The following is a 26,128-nucleotide window of genomic DNA, read 5'->3' as shown; positions in this document are numbered from 1 at the left end:
GAGAGGAGTTTTCTCACATGAGATCTCTTGTCTTCTCTAGTTTTTCTCTCAGACTTTCAGCAGTGATACAGAGAATATTGCCATGGGCACGTCTGCACTGTGTTATTTATCCTTTGGATTTGTGCTTAGGGTTTTATTTGTAAAAGGAAAATGAGACCATAAATCTGCTGTACAAGGAGCCAAGGGAAGAGAGGACAGAAATTTTCAACACGTTGCATGCAAAGAGATGGTGCCAAGGACAGGTTTCCCATGGAAAGAAATACCAGCCAAGATATTGTCCAGGTACTCACTGTGTGTAGTGGCAACAGCTAAGAGTGTCAGCCTTTTTCTCACACGTGCATTGATTCATTCCTCCTTGCAGAGGTAGCTTTGGAGTTGCTGCACCAATGATGCTGCTCTCCTATGGGAACATCTTCATCCATTGCTTTTGCTTCCAGTACACACAGGACCATTCTTCAGGTACAGCACCCTAAATAACCTCCATGCCTCTAAACAAGGGTGGACAGAATCAGTCTTGGGCAGACTCCAGTTCTGCATTATGCTGCCCTGTTCCAAGTTAGCCCGTGGCTCTGATTCTGCTTTAACCTTGGCACTGCCAAGTCCAGGCATTATCCTGCATAGCCCTGATGCCTATACCAGATCTGCCCAGCCCCACCAGAATTGAAAAGCAAACCACTTGCCAGACTTGATCCTCCTCCCATTGTCTTTCATCCCGTATTTTTATGATAACAAGGCTATGTGTTAGTGTGGAAAGGGGCTTCAAAACAGCTTGTGCTTTGCAAATTTACTTCGTAGTCTAGGGTTCAAATAGTATGTGCAGCTCCTGAAGCCAAGTCAAACAGGAATCTAGGGCCTATGGGACTTTCAACATTTAAGTTTTCTTTAGGCTACAGTTATTTTGCTTAGAAACTAGACCCTTGATCTGTTGCAGGAGGCTTCAGTTTAATAAAGTCAAACAGTTTGCTCTTTGCAATGTACTATTTGCAGTAAAAGTATCATTGAGTTACACTGCTCCCCCTCACCACTGCCTCCTGGAACCTCGACTGTTTATATACAGAAAGCACTCTCAGGAAGCACTCCTAAAAATACCCAGCCATGTTAACTGAGGATCTGGCTCTGTCTCTCCTCCGCCTGCTTCTGCCTCCGTAACATCCTTCCATCATCTTGATGCTCAACAACCCCAGCTGTTCAAGCAAACTTCTCCCTGCTTAATTCTCTAAAAAAATTGTTCTTTTTCTTCCTCCTCTGCCAGTAGCTATTCTCCACTCTGCCACAGAGCAGCTTCTGTGATATTGCCATATCATGTCTTATCTAGAGTTTTCTCATTTAATTACTAAATTAAAGTGAAGTCCATGACAACTTCCCCAAATCTTTGAGCTCTGCCCATGTCTCAGACAATAAGGTAGAGGCAAGTAAAGGTGATAATAGTACCCAAAACAGAGTAACATCTTTTCCTTTACTTTGTAAAAGGGCATATGAATACTGCAAAACACGATGTAGTATTCTCCAGAGATTAAAATTTGAAACCACTCTCAGGGAAGTTACTCTGAAGACAAAGGCAATCTCCCAATGGAAATACCACTGCAAATAAAAAGATTTTCACAATAGTACAAATAGAAAATCTGCACAAGCAAGTCCAGTCAGCTGATAAAAACATCGAATTCAAAAGCAAGACTGGGATTCAGCTCACACTTCTAGTCTGGCTGTTGCTCAGGTTGTGGGCAGAGCCTCCCCTCACACAAGATGTTACTTATCAAGGAATAGGGTCCTCCAATTGCTGCAGACTGGTCCTGCTTGTTGCTGGTCATCTTCTTGACCACAAAGAGCTTCCAGCACATTAAGCAGACATCCAGCACAGACCAAGTTCATAGCTGCACAAAGGACCTTTGATGCTTCTGTCTGTCTACACATCAGCCATTGAGTTGAATGTTTCTGTTCTGTAGGTGTTCAGCAGACAGACACTAAAAATGAAAGCTCAATAATTCTGCTGTTGTAGTAGATAAGATCTAGTGTGGTTGTTCCCATTGTAGAACACTTCTGGCAGTTGCTGTTCTACAAACCCCTTTCTATGAAACAAAGCATCTAATTCCTCCTAATTCAATAACAATTATAATTCATCAATTCATCTAATATTAAATATCAGAAATTAAATATTCACAAACATTTACAACCAAAATGATCCATCAAAGCCCTTAAGATTGCTTTTCGAAGATCAACAGCTCTTCAAAAAAAATTCCCAAGAAGCACATAACTGTAAGAAGTGAGACACTGAAAATTTTTGCATCAACATCATTTAGGTTGCTTACAGTGAATAAATAAATGAATCAGTTCTTTACAAAAACCCCACCCACCACTGGAAAACCATCAGCCAGTGAAGAGTAAGCAAGGAATTATTTGCTCAGCTCTGGCAACAATTGGCTGTTACTAGAGTTATTCTGACACATTGTTTTCAAGAACATCTGTTTCCACTTCGATTCCTTCAACTTTCAGATGTGAAAAACAAAAGCTCATTTTCAAGCCATGTCTCCCATGTTCAGCTGGCAACAGTTGCATGATTATGAAGTTATTGTTGTGTTGGATGATCTGTTTGTCAGTTTATATTTTCCTATCATATCTATTTTTAGCTATTCATTAGTATTACTTGGAGCCTCTCCTATAAATCTTAAACATTTATAGCACATCTCGACAATTCATCAAATGGAGCCAACCTCCAAGGAAAGGAAACCCAAACCACTTCCCCTGCTCAGCTGAATGAGATTCAGATCCTTGTCTTTTAAATTTGAAACTCAACATTTTCCCATCTGCTCTTTATACACAACAGCCCTTTTGCTCTGCATCAGTGTTTTATTCTCCATTCATAACTTTTTACTTCCCTCCAGAGGTTTCCTGATGCTTTTAGTCTGCTGGACTCTTAGAAGACTTGGATTTTGGAGGTTTTCTCCCCCCACACTCCATTGAAGGGGAAAAATAATCATTCAGCAATGAATGGCCACTTTTCATTGCTCATTCACAAGAGAGACGCAGCAGGATCCCAGGGCTGGACTCAAAGACAATTTTCTTTGCTATTCTCACTAGCAGGAAAAACATTTTATCAGAGTCTATTCAAACTAAGAATATTTGGAGAATAAAATTTACTTTTTGTTCTATTCGTTGGCTTGCATTTGCAATCCTCTCTGTGTGTATGTGTAACTATCAAAAAGCTGCACAATTTTTGTGGCTGTAGCCATGCCTGGAGGTACCACAGCACATGTGACTTGCCTAGGTCACCCATGCAGAGAACATTTCTAAGGGGTTCAATCTATAATGGCCAACAACAAGGTGATTTAAAGAAATAATAACCAAAAGATGTTCCCTAGCCAAGAGTTTTGCAGAAGGAAAAATCTACACTGGTGAAGACCCAGCCTCTTCAGCCAGGCAGCACTTGGCTGCAGAGAGATGCTGCACCCCAGCTCCTGGATCCTGAGAACAAATACCATCACATGCTAGGGGAGTCTGCTCTTCTCTCCTCAGTTGTCCTAGGGAAGTCCCAGCCTTGCCCACTCTACACAGGTGAAAGCTAAGCAACACATTTCTCAGATGCAACTGCTAATTGTCTGTGTGTAATTAGCTGACACCTGATTAGAATACATAACTGATTAAAAATCAGTGACCATCTTTTTCATTTCCTACATATTTGAATTAATCAAAGGAGACATAATATAACAAGAAATGAAAACTGTACCAAGGAAAACAGTTCTGGCATGCATGTTAATCTCAGAGTGCTTTCAATTTAAACAGCTCATCTGATCAGGCAGAATAGCAGGATGTGGCTCTTCAGGGAGGTAGGGAATGCTTGGGAGAAGTCAGAAACACAAAGGAGTATTTAGATTTTTACAACCAAAATTGTTTTCTATCAATTCACACTATTCTTCAATTCACTTGATGTCTTTTCCTACTGTCAATTTTTTGGAAGAAAAGAAAATTAGTTTGTACTCCATTATACCTCCATGTGGTTACATTCTGTGGTTACCATCACTATTAAGCTCCAGCAAGTCCTCCAGTTTCTAATCCAGCCTCCTTCACACCAGATATATGTTCTGCATCACACCTGACACATTTCAACTTCACATCATCTGTGCTATGCCATTTCCTTTTGGTCAGATGTCAAGTACCAATGCCATAGATAAATGACTGGCCAGTCATCCAAAAGCATTTTAACAGACAAATACTAAAACATCTTTCTCAGGCTGGTCATTCAAATCATCCCAATGCTAAGAAATGCTTGCTTGCCAATAAAGATACTGGTCTGCTAAAAAAAAACAAAAACAAAAACAAAATACCCCACACAAAAATACCCCCTAATTTTGGGCTGCTTGGAAAACAAAAAAAATCCTAAAAAATCTACATAGTTTAGTAGCTTGCCCATGCAATGGAACTTCCGGAATTCTGTGATTATACTGGCAGAACATTGCATCACAGAATATCAACTTACAATGTAGAACTTATATTTTGAAAAGAAACAAGCAAATTGTGCAGGCACAATGATTCAGAGATGAGAGATTACAGCAGCAAACCCAAGTTAAAGAGAGCACTATCATATCAGCGTCCCCTTCCCACTCAAACCACTCTTGCCATGAAAAGACATGCCAAATCCTTCACAATCCTTTCAAATTAAAACAACAAGATTAAACTGAAGATTGACACAAACTACAAGGTTCAAATCCTATCAAAGCCTATCCAGATTTCCCTTAGCACTAGACATTTACAGCTCTGGGTTCTTAAAAATTTATTATGGTAATAGCAGTCTTAGATCCAGAATCACAGCTGGACTCAGACACATGCAAACGACCCCTATATCTACCTAAGCAAGAACTGTATTTCTGCCAGCCCCAGATGTTTAGAACTCTTGTATCACACACATATACACCCTTTCCCATTGTGAGAATGTCTTTTTAAAGCATGGGATTTTATTATTTGTCTTAAAGTTCATTGTTTTCATTATTTTCTTGACAAGGGCAATAAACTTAGATTCCTCCTCCTCTTCCCTGTCAAGGAAAGCTGAGATTCTCTAGTAGATTTAGGAGTATGTACCATGTCACAAGACATGGAAAAAAAACTACAAGAGCAGAGTCCTGCCACCTGGCACTCCGTGTCCTAGGGCTAAAGCAGCTGGGAGCATATGCTGTTTCACTGACTTGCTATGCCTTTTAATGAGCAGTGCCAGGGAAGGATGTATACATACATATATATTACAGCATCATCAACATCCATGACATTGGGACATTTAAGAAATCTTTTTATTTACCAGCCTTCAGTCCCTACTCTGTCAGCTTTGGGAAGCAGCAATCCTTTGTGAGCTGTTGATCACACTAAGTTCCTTACTCAAACCAAGATGATTCCCACCAGAAAGTGGAAATTTGACCAGGCCCTGTGTTATCACATAGAAACTAATGGAACAAATCTCTGTTTCAATTTGGAGGGGATTGTTTCCTAACACAGCCATAGCCAATTGATTTTTTTTTTTAACATATGGAGAGACTGTACAATAATATGATTTATTCAAGGCTTTAGTCTTCCGAAGGCAGATTCAGCTACATTAGCCCATAAGATGCATGAATTGGCCAATTTTGGAGCTATCCTTTAGCAGTGTTGTTTATACACTCTCACATGAGTGTTTGGCTGCAAAAGCAGAAAGTTTCATGTCACTAAAAAGGAAAGGCTGTAAGATGAACCACTGCATAATCCAAAGGAACTCATCTGTAACAATAAAAACATGTTTTGGTTTAGTAATTAATGGTATAAATATTCCATAGCATCAGGAAACATAAGTCAAACAGAAAACACTTGCAGTCTCAGTTCGCACACTAGCAGGGTGCTGCAGAGACCGCGAGCTCGCAGCAGGGGCAGGCACCCAGCGTGTGCTGAGCCACCTCCTCTGTGCCTGCCTCCAGAGCCTCCTCAGGGGCTCCTGCTCACCCCCATGGCCCTCAGCACAGAAACCACAGTCACACAAATGCAGCAGGGGGGGAGAGAGAGAGAGACAGGAGAAGGGGGCAGGGCATAGTGGGGACCACAGGAGGACAAAACCCCCTGCGTGACTCCTGTGAGTCGCAGCTCATCATCTCCAAAGGCCTGAAACCCCACCAGAGCACAGAGATACTCGGGCAAGGTTGTTTCTTACAAACATTAATACAGACTTGATGTTTTCACTGTCCTGTCATGACTGCCCAAAGGATTTAGAGTTCAGGCTGAAGACTTCTAGTAATTTCTGCCACAGCAGCATAGCAGGGCTCTGGAGACACTGATGGTATTTATAGCAGCCTGAAAATTGTACCTCTTCTCACCAGCTGAACCAGTTCCCTGAGCTGACTGCTACAGCTAATTGAGAGAAGACTGTCATGTACCATCAGCTAAATTTACTGCTGGTCCTCACGATCGAGTTGTGCTGACTACATTGTGACAGCAGTGTCTAAAGGGAGGTCATCTTTATTTCTACATTTTCTCTCATGGAACACGAGTTTCTTCTGTATCTGCACTGGTAGGTTGCTATTTATAGGCTTGAACCCTGTGATGTAATCTTCCTTTTTGTTTCCAAGGAAACAATATTTGATGTATTCTACTTTCGAGTTTTTCTTCCTTTAGGTTGCCCCCCCATCCACCTGCTCTCTTCCTCTCTTTTAAAAGAGACAAGTCAATAGGTAAAACCTGTATTTATCTCTGGCATGCCATGTAGTTTTCTTTCTCTAAAACCAGGCTTATTCATAGCACTGAGCATTTCAAGACATTTCAAAAATATGCTTAGCAATAATTTTATGCACTGTTTATACATACTGCTTTTCTGTTAGCAAATGAGCTATAATTGCATTAGGCAGTAACTCCAGTTGATAGCTCAGATTTTTCAAAAATGTAGGGTCTGCATCTTAGCCCCAAGTACTCCTTTCCTACAAAGATTTTTTAAAAAATCATCTCACTGACCATCCAGGCAGTTTCCCCACAGTTTTATTCCTTAAGTGTTGCTGATGGCCAGTCCTATCCCCTGGCACTCCCTTTCTGGCAGGAATTCATCTCCTGACACCCCTTTCCATGCTCGTTTCTGCCACTGGGCTGTGTTCTCAGGTCTGTGGTAGCTTGGAGGTAATTTTCATTCATGTGAAAATCCTCTGTGTTTTAATGGTCATTTGAAATAATTGGTTATCACTTCACTGTCTGTAAGTTAGGAAAATGCAGAGGACTGAATCCATAATTTGCAGTGAATCAGCATTTGTAACAGCTGGAATAAGGTGTGTTGAATGGATACTTGCACAAATGCAGGTGCTATGGTATCTTAGTGGAAAAGCAGTGGGTCAAGCTAATAACTGGTCACAAAACTTTCAGCATGTGTTTATGGGTTGAAAAACGTGGGAGACTCTAGCTGTTTTAACAAGAGACTATTTTAACACTGCAGAACAACTAAGAGCAGCAATGCTTATAAATGTAGCTGATTAATTCTGACTGGGAAACCTACCCTCATTTTTATTACTAGTGCCTTGTGCCTCCATGATATAAAAACAATAAATGAGCTGGACTGGAGATATTCTGCTCAAGGGACAGCAAAGTAGCAGACAAGATTTTTTTAAGGACCACCCACTTCAGAACATAGAAGAGCTGGTAAAATTCCAACCTAAAGAAGATGATGTGGACCAAGAACACTTAATAAGAATTAGTGTGGTGAAGAGGAGAAAAGGTGTTATAGCATGATAGATATAAAGTCAACAAACCGCACAAATTTTATGGTGTTAAGGAAATTATCAAAGTAAGCACGGAAATGATTTGTAGTCAGCATCTTGCATTTTGAGTCGCGTTATAGACTAATACCCATCACTTCCTGTAACACTTCCAAAGAAGGCCAGGCTCTGCTTTGAAGGTATGTGATCTTGATTCAGAGGCAACAAGTCTTGTCACAACATCTCTGACTCAGCCACAGAAAAGGATGTGCATTGGGAAGACTTACATGATCTAGACCTCTGCTAATATCTCTGGATTATTTTCAAAAATTCACCACAGTCTTTCCTCAAATTCCAAAAATGTGGGTTTCCCACACTCTGCAATCCTACTGGAAGCTGTTCCAGGAAGCCATTTGTTTCCTCCTTCCACCTCCAAAGCTTTCATAGTTTTTTCCCAGAAGACCACAGTTGTTACCAAGCTTCCGTATCTCCTAATCTGGCTTGTCAATGCTCTCTCCTTCCTAATGGTTACTCAGACTCAAGAACCTTAGTAAAATTCACATTTGACAGCCATGGGAAAAGTAATAAGCTTCAGGTGTTTGTCACTAGGTTTAGTTAGTTTATTTCTGAAATAGAATATTTCTGGTAGCAGAGCACATATCATGGTCTGGCAACACATTGCTTTAGAGATTGTGGCTCTTTAAAAAAAAAAGAGCTTTATCAAGTTTATTTGCTACTCAAAGACAATCCTTGGCACTGGACAGGTCCAGTTGGGTCTCAGTAAATCAAAAGCTTATTTGATGTCAGTGAAACTAAGATGCAACTGCTGTTTTGCTGCAGGTTGTCAGAAAGCTTTTCAGTAATCACTTTCAGTCAGAATAGATGCTCAATTGTTCTTTCCTGCTGCAAGGGGGAAAAAACAGCAGCTTGCTCTTCCTCAATAATTCCCTCATATTTCATTTTTAATCTCTTAAGCAAATTACAAGTGAAGACCTTTGATGTCTGCGCCAAACTCATTCATTTCTCAGTACTTGCTGGACTAGAGAGGATCTCCCGTTCTTATGCATGTGGATGATAATAACAACTTCAAAGCCCCCAGGCATGTGTTAGCTCTCCCCGATTTCCTTTCTAAGCATGCGTTTTGTGGGCCAACACCAGTTAAGAACCATAAGCAGCTGTACTTGAATGCCATCTATTAAGGCAGCCTTGCTATCTCTCTCAATGTAACAACCCTGTTTCTGCTTTGCAGATCTACTCAGTCTGGATTTTGCATTTTTCCTGAAATGAAGTACCTAATTTCCAGCATTTATGGTGTTCTCAGCTTAAAATAGTCTGGAACCTGATCAAACTCAGAGCAAAAAGTCATTAAAAGGCACTTGGCCTGAGGTGGTTTTGGAGCATTCCTTGTGGATTATGAGGCATTGCTTTGCTGTTGTGGAGTTTTATGACATGAGTGCAGCTGATTACTTCTAGAGGGACAGTAGGTCATAGCCATATGGTCCCTCAGGACCAGATGTTCCAAGCACAGCAGAACAGCTGCACCTGAGCAATGGCTGGATAAACTTCCCTCAGGCCCGCTAAGGAAGAATGGAAAGGGGATATATTTCAAACTAGTTAATGTTAAAGTTGTCATCATTATTTGGTCTGTCCAACTCATTATCAGAACACTTTGAGGCAAAGACCACAGAAGAGTTAAAGAAAATATAATGTAGTCACATAAATAAGAAAAGCCACCATCAGAGACAATTTACATTGGAAGAAAATAAATAGTTTTGGAAAAGATGTAAAACTTCAGGCTTTCAGCCAAGCTTTATCTAAGGAATTGGAGTGGGAAGAGTAAACAGATTTTCTCTAGGGAAGAAAATTTATCCTGTAAGTGGAGAGCACAGATTTAGTGTACAGTAATTTCATGACCATAAGGCACACCAGACTATAAGGTGCACTTCCGGGTTCGGGGGAAAATTTTAGTCAAAAGGGTGTGCCTTATAGTCATGAAGTTACTGTAGTTTCCTTTAACAGGTTTGTTACTGACACAGTCAGTGGAACAGACGCCAGATCAGTGGCACCAGCATGGCAACTCTGGTGTTTCCCCATTTGCCCTGCCAGCAAGCCAGAATCCTGTACCAAGTGGACAGTAAACATCAATCCAATTTCTGTCTCACAGCTCTATTTACATCTCCATATACCATGAGATTACTCTGACCTGAAACCTTTTCTCAGCATGTCTGGACAATTTTTCTGATCAGAGTTACATACCAAGTATCTACTATTTTTGTTTATTTTTTTAAAGTGTGTTATGCTTAGGAAATAGGTTGGACCACACATTTCTGGAACCTCTGCAGCAATATGTTATTAATGATACATAGAAGTAAAAGAAAGAGAGTTTCTTATCCCCTGAATATCAAGAGTAGAAACAGACTGTGGCAGTTTCCCAATTCTCTTGTCAAGAGAATTAGCTGCAATTCTGTGTGTGTTTCTGTGGTAAATTAGGGACAAACCCCCCTTGATTTTTGGCAAAGCCCTTTTCTTTAGAGGTCAGTTTTAACACTGACCAATTGGAGATGCTCCATTTTGGGGCCTGAGGAGCACATCAGGATGCCTTGCACAGCACAGAATGAGGCCCTCACTGAGTACACTCTCTGCAGAGGATTCCTCTGGTAGGTGCCCTGCTTGCAGGGCTTCCTCTTAGCACTGACTGAGCAACAGGGGAGCCAGCAGTTTGGGGCCCCAGGCTCTCCCTGTTCCCAGCATTCTTCGGTAAGGGGAGGTTACAAGAAAGACCTCATCCTTATTTTCCACATTACTATGCCTTGGGATCTATACTCCATTTCAACACAAATCTCCCAGAACATTTTTTCTGCTGACAGTGAGAGAAAAACCAGAACAGTGAACAAAATGCCTTTCAGAGCCCTGGCCCCAGCCTCACCCCACAAACCCAGGAAGCCTTGTTCAGGACTGGGGTCTTTCCTAACTAACCCCCAGGGAAGTTGCTCTGTCCCTGTCTCACATAGTGTCTTACAAACACAGCCACTATACTGGGCTATTAGCCCTGTCACAGACATAGCAAGAGATGCACCAGTTAGTAAATTTGATTCCTATCAGGTCAAATCTAAATTACCCTCTTGACAATACTGCCTAAGAAACGCATAAAACAGTGTGTCTACTTGTTACATGACTCAGACAAACAACATCAACCTTTATCTACAAGAACGTTTGCTTATTGAGTAAAAAAATAAAACCACAAAACATAAAAAAACCAAGATACCACAAGTCTATAATTTCTGATGGACCTTTCAGTTCCTCCTATTTTCAGACTTTTAGAAATGCTCCTTAATGCATCAACTTAAAACATTCAGCCACTGAAATCCTTGCTCCGTGAAGCAAAGCTGCCCCTTTGATTTGATTTGCAGAATGGCCTCACAAGTCAACATAATTCTGATTCCCCTGCTGATAGCAGCAACACAACCGACGTCTGGCTGAAATGAAGTAATGAACACAACAGACAGTGCTTATTAAAGAATCAAATAAAACTCTGAATACATAAATCAAAAATAAGCATACAACCAATATTTTCTGGCAATCCGTAGCTGGGAGATGAAGAGGGAAGCACAAACCCAGGCTCAAACAGTAGGTTTCTCAGGGCAGCAATTGTCATTTTTGTTTTATGGGTCTGCAGTGCCTGTCTCAGCAGAGCCTCAACCCTGATGGGGGTCATTAAGCAATACTTCAGCATAAAGAGAAATTAAATGAGTAACACCCAGCAAGATACTCCTGCACACAAGGTTTTGTCAGACAAGTTTTATGTAGTGCTGTATAAACACCAGTTGACTTCAGCAAGAATCAAGGGCATGCAGCATTTTGTGAGGAGGGTGCAGTCATTTAAAGCATTTCTCTCTATCTGCAGTAATCAAAACAAGTTATAGTCAGGCTACAACTATATGTCTAGTTTGAAGACTGCTTGTCTGTGTGAGACAGAACCATCTGGATTTACTTTACAGTTAACTTTAAAATATATATATAAGGTTTCTTAACTTTTGCCAAACAACTGGAAACATAATGGTTTCTGCATGCTGTTAGCATCTCAGTACAGCTGCAAAAGTCCATTATGACAATCTTATATAATTATATACTTACTCTTCCCATGAAATTGTTAAAAACCCAGCTTTTCCAAATAAGAACATATTTTGTAGCAAAGAGGAAATCTTCCAGTTCACCAGGTTGGAATGGGGGAGGGAAGTCTTCTAAACCAGAACTTTACTCAAAGCTTTTTCTTTAAACTAACATAAAAATTTCAAGTCTTAGTATGTCAGATTTTTCCAACTGTACCTCTAGTGTGCTCTGGACAGAAATCTACAATTTCTTTCCCTTTCCTTTGTGGAACAAGCTCATTCCTTCTAAGATTTCTTTTACAAGAAGAAAAAAAAGCAGCTCTTTCCTCCCCCGCTCCCCTTTTCCCAACTCCTCCCTCTGGATGGGACTTTAGTGCTCATTCTTCCCACAGTTCCATACACTTGTTCAACAGAAAGTGTCAGTGGCACCTGGTGCCAGTGGGTGACTGCCCTTGGGAGCTGATCCCCGACAGCAGGGATTTGCACACCAACATGAACAGGCTGGATGTAGGCAAGGCTCCAGGAACAGGGGGTGATCTGTGTGTTCAAAGCACCATCATCAGTTTGGCCAAGATTTTCAGAAATTACCAATAACACAGGACAAGTCAGCTTTTAGGAGTCTGAGGTAACAATTCAACTTCCCAGAAGGCAGGTGCTTACCTCTTCCAAATTAAGAGTCTTCCTGCTGTGTTTTCTATGTGTTCAGGCTCAAAGCACTCCAAGTCATTGGCCACTCAAAACATTTCAGCAGCTAGGATTTTTTTACTTAACAAAAACAAAACTAATGGAAACACTAACAACTAGTCCCAAAAATTGGACAAAGTCCTCTGCAATGTGCTCTAGGATGACTCTGCCTGAGCAGGGAGGTTGGACCAAATGACCCATTGCAGTTCTTCCAATCTTACCCATTCTGTGGCTTTTCCAAGGGGTGAGTGACCTTCTGCACTTGTTCTCAAGACCTTACAGAGAGAAGGGAACAAGGGCTCATATTGTTTAGATAGCCTCTCAGACAGAAAAACACTTCTTTTTCACATGTCTGCCTGAAAATGACAGTACCACAAAACATTGTAATGCTATGGATCTCATCAGAATTACAGCCTTGGTCAGAGACAAGCAACAGACCACTGCCCATCCCTGGGGCACACAGACCTCACAGAGCAGACTGCCCTCACCAGCACTGCCCCTCTGCTGGATCATCTTACTCTGTTACCCGTACTGGGTCACCTGCAGGGACCAAGATAAAGCAATTGCTGCAAGTTTCTGTTATATGGGGTCTGTATCTCCACAAAGTTTCTCTGTTATCAGTATAGAATTAATTTGCACAACAATCTTACAAGATACCTTAGAAGGCACAGCAGGTTTCTAGCATCCAAGTTCTTTCTCATTTTAAGAGTGACTGTCTGAATAATTGGCAGGGAGGAGCTTGGCAGCTCTGTAATGCAGAAACTTGGCTAGAGTGATGCTGTTAGCATGAAACAGCAGCAGATCCAATGCCCAGAACTTGAACTGAAACTCTTTGTTATTACTTCACATCTGTACTGCAGCATTAGCCACAGGCCATGGCTAAGTCTGGCCCTGGTCCTTCTAGGATGAACTTTTATCTTCTAAACAGACAGGGGATGACAAAAGTGATTGAAAGAATTTAATGCAACATTAAAAATAACTGACAGAGTCAGGAATTTGTGTCCCACTGAAAATTAATGGCAGCTACTGTAGGAATTGGATACTTTGTAGAAAATCGTCAGGCAACCTGAATCTTTGGTAGGGCAGAGGCATTTGCAGTCACAGAAGACTGTTTCTGTTCTTGCAAGAAATTTTAAAAGTTCCCCAAGAGGTTTCCATCAATAGCTGGCTGTTTTTTGCAGGCACTGGTATGGCAGTAGCGAGCACTGAGGCAGAAAGATAGGCAAGCAGTGCATGCAGGTCTGCTCAGAGAGATCATTCCCAGGATGGTCAACTCAACAGAAGAAAAAGGGTCCAGACACCAAAGGGTAACTTCTAGTATCACACACTTGCCCCGACTGGTCTCTTTGTCTCTTTTTCCCACTTTCAGGCAGAAAGCAAAAGATCTGAAGAATTTCTTTTAAGAAATAGCAATACTCACATGACAGCTGGATCTTAGATCATCACAACCCTATGTCCAACAGCACCAAAATCTCCTGTTAATGCTGTGGTGCAAGTTGCAGAACAAATGCCCAGGCAGAGGATATTGTGTACCAGTTGCTCATGTGTGGTCCCTGAGTCCTTCATCCCTGTGGCCATGAAGGTTACCACTCACAGCAGCAAAGTACTGGAGAGGAAGAGGCATGGCTCTGATGTCAGGGAACCCAGCTCTGATCTTTGGTGAACCTGGTTGTGACTTACCAGAGAAAGTCTTAGGTTTTCTTCAGCAGGAAGTCATGGAGCTCTTTAGGGAAGTAGAGAATTTTTCAAAGGTTGGAGAGTGCACCTCTGCCTCTTTTCTCATGTCACCAGGGCTGAACACCATGTTATGCTCTCAGTAAAGAAAGGCATTTCATAAGTTAGATGGGCACTAAAAGTGCTGGCACTGGAGAAAACCAAAACAAGAAGCAGGGGAAGATGGCTTTCTGGTGGTGCACATGCAAGAGAAAAGAACCTTGTCAGGATGCCACCTCTCCCATTGCCCGTTGTACCAGTGCCAAATCACTTGTGCACAGCATGACAGGAAACAGCAGTGCAATGCTCCTCACCCACATGCAGCAGTAAACATAGCATCGGCCTTGACAAGGGGACAACATCAAAGGTGGTGTTTGTTTTATTATAGTCAACGTGCAGGCATCATGTTATCTTAGTCATACCAAGACCAGATAACTAAACTGCCAGGTTTAATGTTTCAGGTCGCATCAGGGAATAGTTTTACCAGCAGATGTAAAGATCGTCATTTGGAGTGGGTAGCACTCAAGGTCAGAGTCAGCAAAACCTCCTCTAAAAATAGACTGTAGTTGCAAAGTTAGTAAGGTTTCTTTTGTCGTTCTGCTGCACTTCACAGGACCAGTTACCTACAACACCCACCTAAGCTTACAGGTAAGGCTGAGCAAAATACATTTTCTGCTGTACTTCTCCTTTTTCCTTCTTTTTGTAACCTGGTTTAGTAAAGCAGGGAGGGGACTGAGAACTGGAAAACTTGCCGAGGTAACTATCAATGTAATTAGCTTGTTGCAGAGAAAAAAAAAATTATTACTGACTCAAAAAGTTTTGAAAGTATAATGTATAATTTTAGAAAACCAAAATTGTTGTGTTAAAAAAATAATTTTATCAATCAGGAAATTAGGTGCCAAAACTGTAATTATCCTGGAGATAGTTTCAATGTAAAAGTTAGGGAATTAAAATGCAATTTTTAAAGACATGTAACATCTGTCCCAGAATATTTTGCCTATTCTTCAATAATTGCTCCACCCTCCAGTCAAATCTAGCTTTTCCAATTGAATTAAAATTCTCTCAGATGATGTTGTGTTTTAAGTTTCTTTGGACACTCGAATAATATTTAATAAAACCTCAGCTTAATCTGTTTTCAATTAACCAGTCCAGTCAACAATAAAGAATGAGGGCAAAAATAAGTTTTTTAAAAGTCATATGTGGCTTAGAAATTCGTTGAAATAACTGGTTAGTTTTGAATATTCACAGCAGGAGGGTCTGGGAAATAATTGCACAGAGGCTACAATTGCTCTGGTTTAAAGCTGTTTAAGGATGACTGCAATAGATGAACTATTTTATAGTCCATGAATGTTTTAAGTATAAGAATGTAGGGCTAAAAAAAAGTAAGTACTACTGAAGTAAATGAATTTTGATGAAGACTTGGACAGGAATAGGGAACAGAGGATTATACTTTTTGCTTAAGTATCCTATAAATACAGCTTTGGAATTCGGTAAATTCTTTTAGGGGTGTTTTAGAGAAATATATTTTGAAAGACTTCTCCATCACAAGAATTATTTGTAAAAAATAACCTTTTTTTCGCCTAGTGTTAGGGAAAAAAAAAAATCCAACAAAACACAAGACATAACCCCACCCAAGGAGCTTTTGCAGCAGCACAGCTCATTGCAGTGCCCTGGGGTGCAACAAGTGTGAAGTTACAGGGGAAGCACATAGCTCTTCATGGCTACTACCAGCCTTCCCAGTCTGAGCAAAACAGCATGGGGGGCATATCAGGGAGCACCATTTTCAATTAATTTCATTAAATCATCTGACAGAGCAAGCTTTTGTCACTGCAGTTTACCAGCTCTCAGCTCAACTGATATACTTCTGAGTTACAAGAAGCTTAGAAACCAAAGCACTGTTTACCCTTCTCCCAAGTGCAAACACTGTGCTCCAGACATGTGCACTGGCTTCTGCAAGAACTTTTCAGTTTATAAAACAGCCCTCTGCTTAGTCATACTCAAAAAGGGCAAGCACTTTTTCATCCTGAAGGGAGGTATGCGTCTGGCATGTGGGCTGGAAATGGAAGAAGAGAACATTTCTTAAAAACTCAAGGGCTTGCTCAGTAGATCCTTCCTCACTATTTCTGAAGACTCTCAGTTGTTAGATCTGATTTTTGTCTGCCTTTAGAAGTGAGCAAGTGCTTGCTTGAAGATTGGTTACTGAAATAGATTCTAGTCTTCTGCACATTTTTTCAAAGTATAGAACTGGTGTTCTCCATCCTTACCCTCTGTTGAGTCCTCCCCTCTTGTACACACTTGTTACAAACGTTGCTTCTCCATGAGGTTCTTACCTAAGGTAGTTATTAAACTGAAAGAAGGAAGTAAATGATAATAAAACCATTAGTTTTGCAATCGTTTGTAAGGCAAGACGATTTTATGTTTTACTCCCTGGAAGATAGAAGTCCAACAACTTCAGTGGTGTTGAATTCTTCCAGATAAATAAAAATATTCAAGTAAGTCTGCCCTCTATCCAAGATAAGAAAAGAAAATGGGAGTAATTTCTTAGTAACAAGCTCTTCATGCACAAAAATGATTTCTTAATCAAAATGCAGCTTTTTTCTCTTTTGTGTTCTTTTGGATTTAGTGTTCATGGCAATAGGTTAACTACTTTAGTCCCCAGGTTTGAGGGTCAAACCACCAATTAATTTCAAGGGACCAGTTTTTATCTCTACTGCACTAAAATGGATATAAGGTCCAGCACATATGCCATTACGTTTGTAGACTCCTCAAGAAAAGCTGAGCGCTGATAGGCAGGTTTCTTTCCTCCCCTTGGCATCTTGGAAAAAAAACTTACAATGATACCACAGTTCCATTCCTTTTTCAGAGCTGACAACAGGTAGAGAGCAAAATCTGAAAGCATCAGAACAGGAATAAGATTAAAAATCTGCCTCCATATTTACAAACAGGTTGTGTATTTAGGTGTTTGTTAAATGCTAAAAAACTTCCGCTTCCTGGCTAAACCAGGTAAATTGCCTGGTATTTTCAGTAGCTTTTAGACAACTCTGAGTACAAACCCAAGGCTTGTACACATGTACACACCAAATTAAATTTAATAAAGTCAGCATCAAAACCGCCACTAGCACAAGTAATCAATGTCATAGGAGCTGGGAGAACTTCCAAGAGCAGGACACACGGGTGGCAAAGAATTTAAAACTATTCCGCTGTATAAATATGGAGTGAAGTGGGTATTAAGGCAAAGAAGCCCTGTGCCCAGTATGACAGAACAGCTAATACTGCTAAAGAAAAGAGTAAGGAAAATTGTCTTCTCTCCATTTTTCTTCCCACTTTTTATTTGTTTAGCCTCTTTCATTGCTTATTTATACCAATGCCACTGGGCTCTGACTTCACTGAAGATCTGAAGCTTCAAGAACACAAATACAGCTACAAGTTGGTGGCCAGAGTACATACGGTGGGGACAAGAGCAGCGATGGAGGAACCCTCTGTGCCAGGGAGGGGTACAGAAAGGCCCTTGCACAGGACACAGACAAATGCAGTGCTTGTCTGTGCATGCCTGATTTTTTTTCTTTTTAAGTCTCTACAGCTGACTTGGATCTTAACTCTCAGGCGTAAATCTTGCCAAATTGTTTGTCATCTTTATACACAGCACTAGGGCTTGCACAGCACATTGAGTCAAAAATACTAAGAAACATAGTATCTTGTTATGTAGCTAATGACTTATAGCTTTCAGTCTCAAAGTACTCAGAAACTTCCATTACATGTGGAAAACCAGCATTAGAAATGTACACAGCACCACCAAGGCTCTGATGTTCACCTCTAGAAAAAAGCTCAGTTTTCCTTGGGATTACCAAACTGAAGAGCTCATGACTGACATTTCCAAAAGCATTAACTCACCCCTACAAATTTTCTGATGGGATTGGACATCCCTTCAAATGGGCCACCACACTCTGACTTCACAGGGCTAATTTGAGTAGTTCAAGGGATGCCAAACGTGGTGCAAAAGGCAAATCTTTCACTACCATATTAGTGCTCCAACCAATAGACTGTGCTCATGCTCTGAATTAAACAGCAGACAGACTGGTAGATTTTTCTTTTTTTTTTCTCTTGCACTTTCTTACTTCCCTCCCTGCTTTGTTAAAAATAAAATAAAAAAAAGCTAAAGAGCTGTATAAGAAATTCCATCTGGCAGCTGTAGAGTAGATAGTGAACATAAAGAAGAGATTCCTTTGCTGTGCCTAATGCATGCTGCTTATCCAAATTAGCCACACAATTACTTATATCAATGCAAAACTAGTTTAATGTATTTTTTTCTAGTGCACAGCACTTCAGAATGACTTAAAATGCAGCATAATTTGCCACAGTGTATGTCCTGAAGTGGCTCACTAATGAAAAGAGGATTAACTCTCCATTATTCTGAATTACCATTTTGTGAAATCACTAACAATATTTTCATTTATATACATATAACCCAAGGGGGACAAATATTCCAGTCATCCAAGCGATTAACAAATAAAATTTATTAGATAACATGCACTTTGGTCTTATTTATGAAGAGAAAGATTAGGGTATAAAAATGCAGATGACTGGATTTTTTATCATCCTTGTTCTGATAATACCCTTAAGTCCATGACAGCAGAACTGGGGAGTACCAGCAGTTCAGCGTTGTGTGCACTGAACAGCAGAACCCATGGGATGCTGGGCTCAGCAGGCAGAATCTCACAGGCTGGAGCACCTGTGAGCCCCACCTAGGTGTGCCCCACCCCCAGGTCTGACCAGCCCCCACAGGTGGCACACAGAAGGAACAGCAAAGTCTCACCAGCTAACACAGCCTGGCCTCGGCACAGGCCAGCAGGACAAGAGGGAAGGGGTGCAAACTCCTGGCCCCAGATACAGGGATCTGTTCCTCGCTATGGAGCTGGGCTCAAACCCTCCTGCTGGGGAAAACTATCTGGGACAAGGGCAGTTCCATAGCCAGCTGACTTCTCATCCCTCCCCCATGAAATAAAAAGGCTGTCCTGAAGCAGCATTTTCAGGAGCAGGCAGGGTGCAGAGTTCTTTATGCAAAGGACATAAGGGCAGTCCCTACTCCAGAGGACTTCCACGTGACCCTGGGAATTAGCTCCGTTGGTCAGAACAAGGTGCTGACAGTGCCAGGCTCACAATCTCCATGTGGGCCATTCATTTGCGGTGATCCTTGTGGGTCCCTTTCAACTCAGACTATTGTGGCCTAAGGTTGTGTCCCCAACACAGTGCAGTGCCATGAAGCGACTGCCAAGCTGGTACATCGTTCAGGCTGCACCAACTCATCTACAGCCCACATGAAGCACCACAAGGGGTGGGAGCCTGCTCCAACAAGCCTGTGCAGAGGTAACCCTGCAATCTGGCTACCATCTGACTGCACTGGGTAAATGCTCTGCAAGAGATGGTCTCTTCTCCACACAAGTCTGCCAGAGAAATCTGAGCTTTCCCTGCCTGGGCTTGTGCTAAACAGTCACCCCTTATACCCACAATAGCATTAAGAACTGTTAAGAACGCCAAAGAAATCCAGTCTCCTTTTTACTTTTTATTCCAAGAAGGCTGGCCTAGGAAATAGTCTTCCTGAAGCTCTGTTTGGTGTACGTAGAACAACTAATATGAGATGAGGTTAGACTGATTCCTGGGAAGATGCAAGCCCTTCTTCCCTCAACCAAAAGTTTAATGGCAGTTATTTTCAGAGTCAAAGTAGCAAACCAACCCTTTGCCCCTTTTTCCCTCCTCTCTCTTACTTCTTACATAGTCTAGAGTCAAATCTGAAATACGTTTTATTAGAGGAATTTCAGCTGATGCTTTCCTGTGCTCTAATTCAATTTAAAAATCCCCGCAGCAGATAACATTGGCAAGGCATAAAAGAACATAGCGTACTTGAAAGTTCAGGGAGCATATGGCTTCCTGGGACAGACAGAAACAAGGATTTCTCAGCAGTGGTCGAGCTTTCAGAGTGTTAACCAAGCTTCAAACTGCGCCGGTGTTCCAGTACCACAAACCAGCATTTGCAGATGTAATTGCCCTGTTCTGAGGTGTAACAAATCAATGCACTGTGGCCGCCAACTGTGATTACTGATTACATTGCTTACTCCTCTTCCCTTCCTCTCCTCCATCTCATTTTATGGAGTGAATAAAAGTAGTCAGTCCTTCAGCATCAAGGCAAACAGGCTCTCAGTTAAGATAATTCTTTACTAGACAAACAGCAGTTCTTATCAATTTCTAGATAACAGCCTAATCGTTCCCAAAGTCAGACTGTCTTAGATTTGTATCTCTGACAGACAAACATTATCTATCTACACTGCTGAGTCTGCATGTCGAATTAGCATAATTCTGGCATGGGAAGGAAAAAGGTTCTCCCAGGGCACAGCTACTGGGGCAGAGAGATGGGACTTGGTACTACACATAGGCATGCAAGACAAGCCCAAGGTAAATTTGCTACAAGCTGGAATTCTCAGAGCCCTTTAAAAATCTCAAGAGAGGACTGCTTAGCTAAACATCATCATCATCATCACATTTCATGGCTGAAAGATAAATCCCCTAGCCAGTGAAAGCAAGCCAATTTTAGAACAAAGGTGTACACTTGCCAAACAAAAACTGACTCCACAATCTTACACAGCTTTGGAGTAGGAAAACAGGAATAATTTGGTTTTTGCAAGCTTTGTAGAGAAACAGAAAATGACAGGCACAAAAGAGCCCAAACTGAGCAAACAAACCCCATGGGTACATGGGATGTTAGTGAAAAATGGACATCCTACTTTCAGGACAGCTCTGCAATAGCTGCATGAAGGCATTGGCCAGATTTCTGGAATTAAAAAGACACAAACGTTCAGCAGCCAACACAGAAGAAATTTTGGGAGCAACTACAGGATTCATTGCCTGCAAGGAAGGTGGATTTTTGGCAGGCTCTACTTGCACACTTCATAAGAACAAGCCCAACTCCACATCTTGTTACAAGTCTCTTACAGAACCACAAGGTTCAATTTCTCCCTTCAAGGGAATAAAAGACATGAACAACTGCTACCCTGAGACACCAGAGAGTCCAGGAAAAGAAATAAAAGCAGAGCGCACAAGGATATGCAGCAGACAGGGAATCTGCAGCTGGCAACGCTGAAAAAAAAAAGTAGAAGACAGTACAACAGTACATGCAACATTCACCTGAATAGACACGAACTCTCTCCTCGTTGCTGCATATCACAAAGGACGAGCCTTTAGGACGGTCTTAGTTAATGGGTGCTTTAGATCCTTAGGCTGTTAGACTGTTGCCAGTGGATTGTTCAGGAAATAAATTCCTGGCAGAGACTGAACTTCAACAATCACCAACCTTTGAGTTTTATTTCCTTTGCTGGTGAGCTCATCCAACAACATATTCCTCACCTTACTCTGAGGAGGCAGAAATCCAGGTGCAGGTCTGTGTTTGCCACAGAACATGTTCATCTGACTCCAGCAACGCTCTATCACACCTGGTCAGTGCTGCTCCCAGGATCCCACAGCTGGAACAGGAGTCATTTGCTATGTGTTTCCTTGGGTTAACGTTCTGTTTTGGTTGCATTCCAGTTTCTTGCACATCCTAAGACTGCTACTCCATGGACAAGATGTCATCAGGAAGCTGGAATGCTGGGAAGAAAAATGCATATACAACAGTCAAAGTAGATCCTGATGTGGACTATTGTACCCCAGGGGCGTTTGAACTGGAGAGGCTCTTGTGGAAGGGATGCCCTCAGTACACTCATGTCAATGAAGTCTGGCCCAACCTCTACATAGGAGACGAGTAAGTGCACACAGTACCCCCTACGCAGCAGGTAAGGGTACCTAGTACATCCCCTCTACGCGGAGGATTACCAAGCTCTTCTAAACACAGCTCAGTCATAGAGCAAAGTGTTTGAAAGCACTGACAGATATCAGAGTTCCACAGAGCAGTCAGAGCCTGGTGTGGCCCTGTTAGTGCTGCTTCAGAAAAGCACAGAGTAAGGGCAGCTGGGTCTCATGTTAAAGTCAGAGTGACAGCACTGGTTGTGGCACCAGTGTAGGCTGCAGAGGCTGAAGCTCTATTTCTGTGATCTATTTTTAAATGCTTCATTTCAAGGACCAATTTGTTATTTATCTCTGAGTGAAAGTCGTTCCACAGTTACAGAGCACGGCCTGGATGCGTTTGCCACACCTTAGGTTGTTTAGGCCTAAAATGTAATTCTTGAAAAGTGACTGAAGAGACAGCTCACCCTGCAGTTGTATTTCTGCATTTCCAAGCCTGTGCTTGTGTACATAGAACACTCTCCATTTCCAAATTGCTCAAGAGATTAAAGCAAACAGAACCCTGAGGAAGACAAAGTTGCAGAGATGTGTCTCACTGATCAGACCAAGTGTGATCTGGAAAAAACCAAACCCACAAAACAGACTTAGTTCTGCTGAGCACAGGACTAAACTAGAAACAGGCTATTCCAAGAAGCAGAGAAGACTGTTGCAGCAGGAGACATGCCACCAGAAAATCCCCCAGCCCAAGCCCTTAGCAGAGCAAGAAAGCTTTTCTTACCCCTTTGGCATTATTGGTCCAATTCCCATTTTCCTCTACACCCTGCACTAACATGACATTTATTTTTACATCATCACTGAAAGTAGGAGCCCCAGTGGCCCCAAAGTTCTCAATAATTTTTTAAAAGGTCCTAAAATTCATCTGTTGCCAGCTTATAAAAGAAGAAAGATATACACCTTTGAAAGTTACAGGACTCCTAGTACCATCCACCAATTACTTCTGTGATGCTGGGGGCAACAGAAAGACACAAGAGTTCTGGTCTTGAACCAAGCCAGGGCTCCCACTTTTAGAGACAGGGTGGAAGAGAGTGTGTGTGGTGTGAGATAAAAAAAATTAAGCCTGTGAACAGCCTGCCCAAATGATTCAGGAACAAAGAAAAGTGGGTTGAATTTTTCTCTCCACATCCCGCCCTGCCCCTCCTGTTAGATATTTCTAACTCAAGATTCACCATAAAGAACAGCCTCTTCTGGCATTTATTTCATACTTCCTTGTTTAAAATCACCAGCAGAATTATCCTGAATGAAGCTGTTAGAATAATTTTCCTCTAATCTGTGTGATGAAGCTATAGCTGTGCCTGCTGGGCAAAGGAATGTAACCAGACAAGAAGTCAGTCTCTCAGCAGCCCAGGACAGCAGTCACTGACTCCTTCCTGTAATCTTCCTGTAGCAGTGTTTTCTTACACCTTGTAATTTAGTAAAAGCTAGAAGGCATGACTCTGAATACACCACACACCTGGCACTTCATACAAACTAACCTAAGGAACAGAAACACAAGCTTCTTGAGAGACACATAGAGATACACCCCATCATGCTGGGCAGTGTGGTTCTGCTGGGGACTGGTCTTAAGTCAGGAGGAAAATCAGTGGGCTTCAAGGGAAAACAAGTCCTCCACCATGACAAGACAAAAGAATGAGAAAACCAGTGGAGAAGGAAAACAAGTGAGGAGCAGGCGGTGGGTGGACAGAAATAAAACTTCACCAGAAAATGGGACTCCCCAAAAGAGAACAGCTATTGTCAGCCAGGCAAGGGCAAACCTGACACGGCAGAAAATCTGAGAGGAGAACTGGTCTGCAGGCAAGATGCAGGCTTTTACTACCCTAGCTAAAATTTGCTTTGAAATAGGCAAAGTCCACAGACCATTCTAGACCTTTCCTAGAGCCAGCTCCGTATCTTACCCTGACTAATAGCTTACCCCCTCAGTGTGGCAGGGTTTTTGTATTGTTTCAAGATCTTGATTTAGAACTGGTGGTCAAAGAGATGCCACAAGCCATGAACAGATGTTGTGTGCATTTGCATCTCAACCATGCTAAATTAAGGTAGATCTTGAAAGAATTTGGTGGAAATCATCAACAAAATCAAATGAACACACATGCAGAGTTTGTCTTCAGAGTCTCCACATCTGTGCTTCATTCCTGCCTCCTGCATTTACAAGGCTAACAGGACTTGTCACTGCTTATGGAAATGCTAATTAATTACCCTGACTAGTAACCACATCTTCCTTCTAATGCAATACAGGCTATCAAGGAGCCCTGTGAGGCCACTCCATCCTTTTGTTAGGAGGCTTCAGTGCAGATGTTGCCCAGAGGCAATGAAATCTCTATGAGCCTGTCAGACCCGGAATAATCAAAGCCTCAAAATATAACATGCTGTGTTCAGCTCCAATTGAAATTTTCCCCCAGCAAGTTCCAAGGGCTTTTAAAGACCAGATACTGGAATTTGTATGACACAGCCCAGTGATAGGAATAAATCACTCTTGGCTAAGATTGTGATTCAATTGCTACCAGGATTAGTGTTTGTTTGTATCCTCCTCATATTTAGAAGTCTTCTAAAGGGATAGAAAGCAGCCTTGTCTTTCCCCTTTGTTTCACTGGCCACCTGGTTGCTCGCACAGGCAGTTTTACTGGCAAACCCCAAACCTGCCTGGTTCACTGGGATCACATGGAAAATATCTGCCAGTTACTCATCTTGTAGTTTCTTCTTGCAGCTATTCAGTGATGGCCTTATTACCTGAGATGATGTTTAGTCTTCTACATTTCTGAAGTTCAAAGAATATTTCAGCTGAAGACAAAAGCCTGCCAATTTGTTTTCTTAAGCATTCACTAGATCTCGTTAGGTTTTAGGGCCTGATTACAATTTCAAGTCTTGCTTTGTTCTCAAACTATTCCCAGAAAAAAAAAAAGAAGTCTTCTGAAATGTAATTCTTTACAAGTATGAAAAACAATCTTCTGGGTATGCAGCTGAACTGAGCTTGTAATTCACAAAAGCTAGGGACTGTGCCTGTGCTGTGCTATGGCTAATGGTGTTCAGAACGAACACAAGTAAGGAAGATGAGTAACTCAAACCCACAATTTGGAGTGATGATAATTAAGACAAGTAACTAAACACTAAATATATGCATAACTAAAACTCATTCTCTCCTCTTACCTTTCTGCAAAGAAGCAATACCGTATGGCTTTTTCCAAGTGACTAAGTAAAAAAACAATTTACACTAACCTAGAAGAAAACAGATGGGACTCACTCAGGCTAGAAAACAGTTACCTCCCACCATTTAGCATTACGAACTCCTAGCATCTACGCCAGTATTAATCATATGAAAATAGAAGCAAATGCGGGTTTAGATAATAACAACACTCTTGAGGACATAGTTTTAACTCGTGTAGAATGAGAACCTGCCAATTGTAACAGCAGTTTAACAATCCAGAAAATCAGATCTTTAACACTGGACAGTAAACCTCAACGCTCCAGTGGTTTCCAAGACAGTTGACACTTCTTCACCGAACATCTCTATCAGTGATTTCTAACATTTGATGAGTGACTGAAGTCAAGACCAGGAACTAACTGACGACAGTACATGTGCTTGGTGCCTTTGCTGTACATAAACAGAGAGCTATTTCCTCTGTCTAGGTTGTATCACTTAAAAAAGTACATCCACCATTTCGGACTAAGGGAAAATTAACTACTGAATGTTTCTATCCCATATCCTGACAATCTCGTTCAGTATTTTCAGTGGTACCTAAAAATTCTTTTCATTAACACTGAACAGGAGGTACCCAGACAAATGGAGCAACACCTCAGAAGGAAAAGGGGATACAATGCTACACTATCTCTAGCCTCCCTCAGTGCTGGAGTTACCCGGAAAAATTGGGTCAGTATTATTGGAAATTCTCAACATCTCTCCTCAGGAGGGAGAGCTGCCAGATTTTCTTAAGAAAGTGTCAATATTGCCTATATTCAGCAAGCTTCTTTCTGACACTGACCATCTGGTAAATTATCATCCTGCATTGAGCTTTCCTTTAGCGCTTAAGTAAATGGAAAAATTTGAGAGAGACATTCCTCTCCTAGTAACATGTTGCCTCAAATTTCCTGGTGTTTTGTCAATCTGGGTCACGTCAA

General features: G+C 41.5%; 1 protein-coding gene across 1 annotated transcript in view; it reads left to right on the top strand.

Annotated features, from left to right (window-relative positions):
- The first annotated feature begins 6,418 nt into the window (after nt 1–6,418).
- Nucleotides 6,419–26,128, top strand: part of DUSP29 (dual specificity phosphatase 29) — a 30,705-nt gene continuing 10,995 nt past the window's right edge. The window contains exons 1-2 of the mRNA XM_033066378.1: nt 6,419–6,517; nt 21,764–21,977. Coding sequence (XP_032922269.1) covers nt 21,793–21,977 — 185 coding nt within the window. The 5' untranslated portion in view covers nt 6,419–6,517; nt 21,764–21,792. The remainder of the gene's footprint in view (nt 6,518–21,763; nt 21,978–26,128) is intronic.

This window comes from Catharus ustulatus, chromosome 8, assembly GCF_009819885.2.
Source record: "Catharus ustulatus isolate bCatUst1 chromosome 8, bCatUst1.pri.v2, whole genome shotgun sequence".
Taxonomy (NCBI): domain Eukaryota; kingdom Metazoa; phylum Chordata; class Aves; order Passeriformes; family Turdidae; genus Catharus; species Catharus ustulatus.
This window is presented reverse-complemented; position numbering and strand designations above follow the sequence as displayed.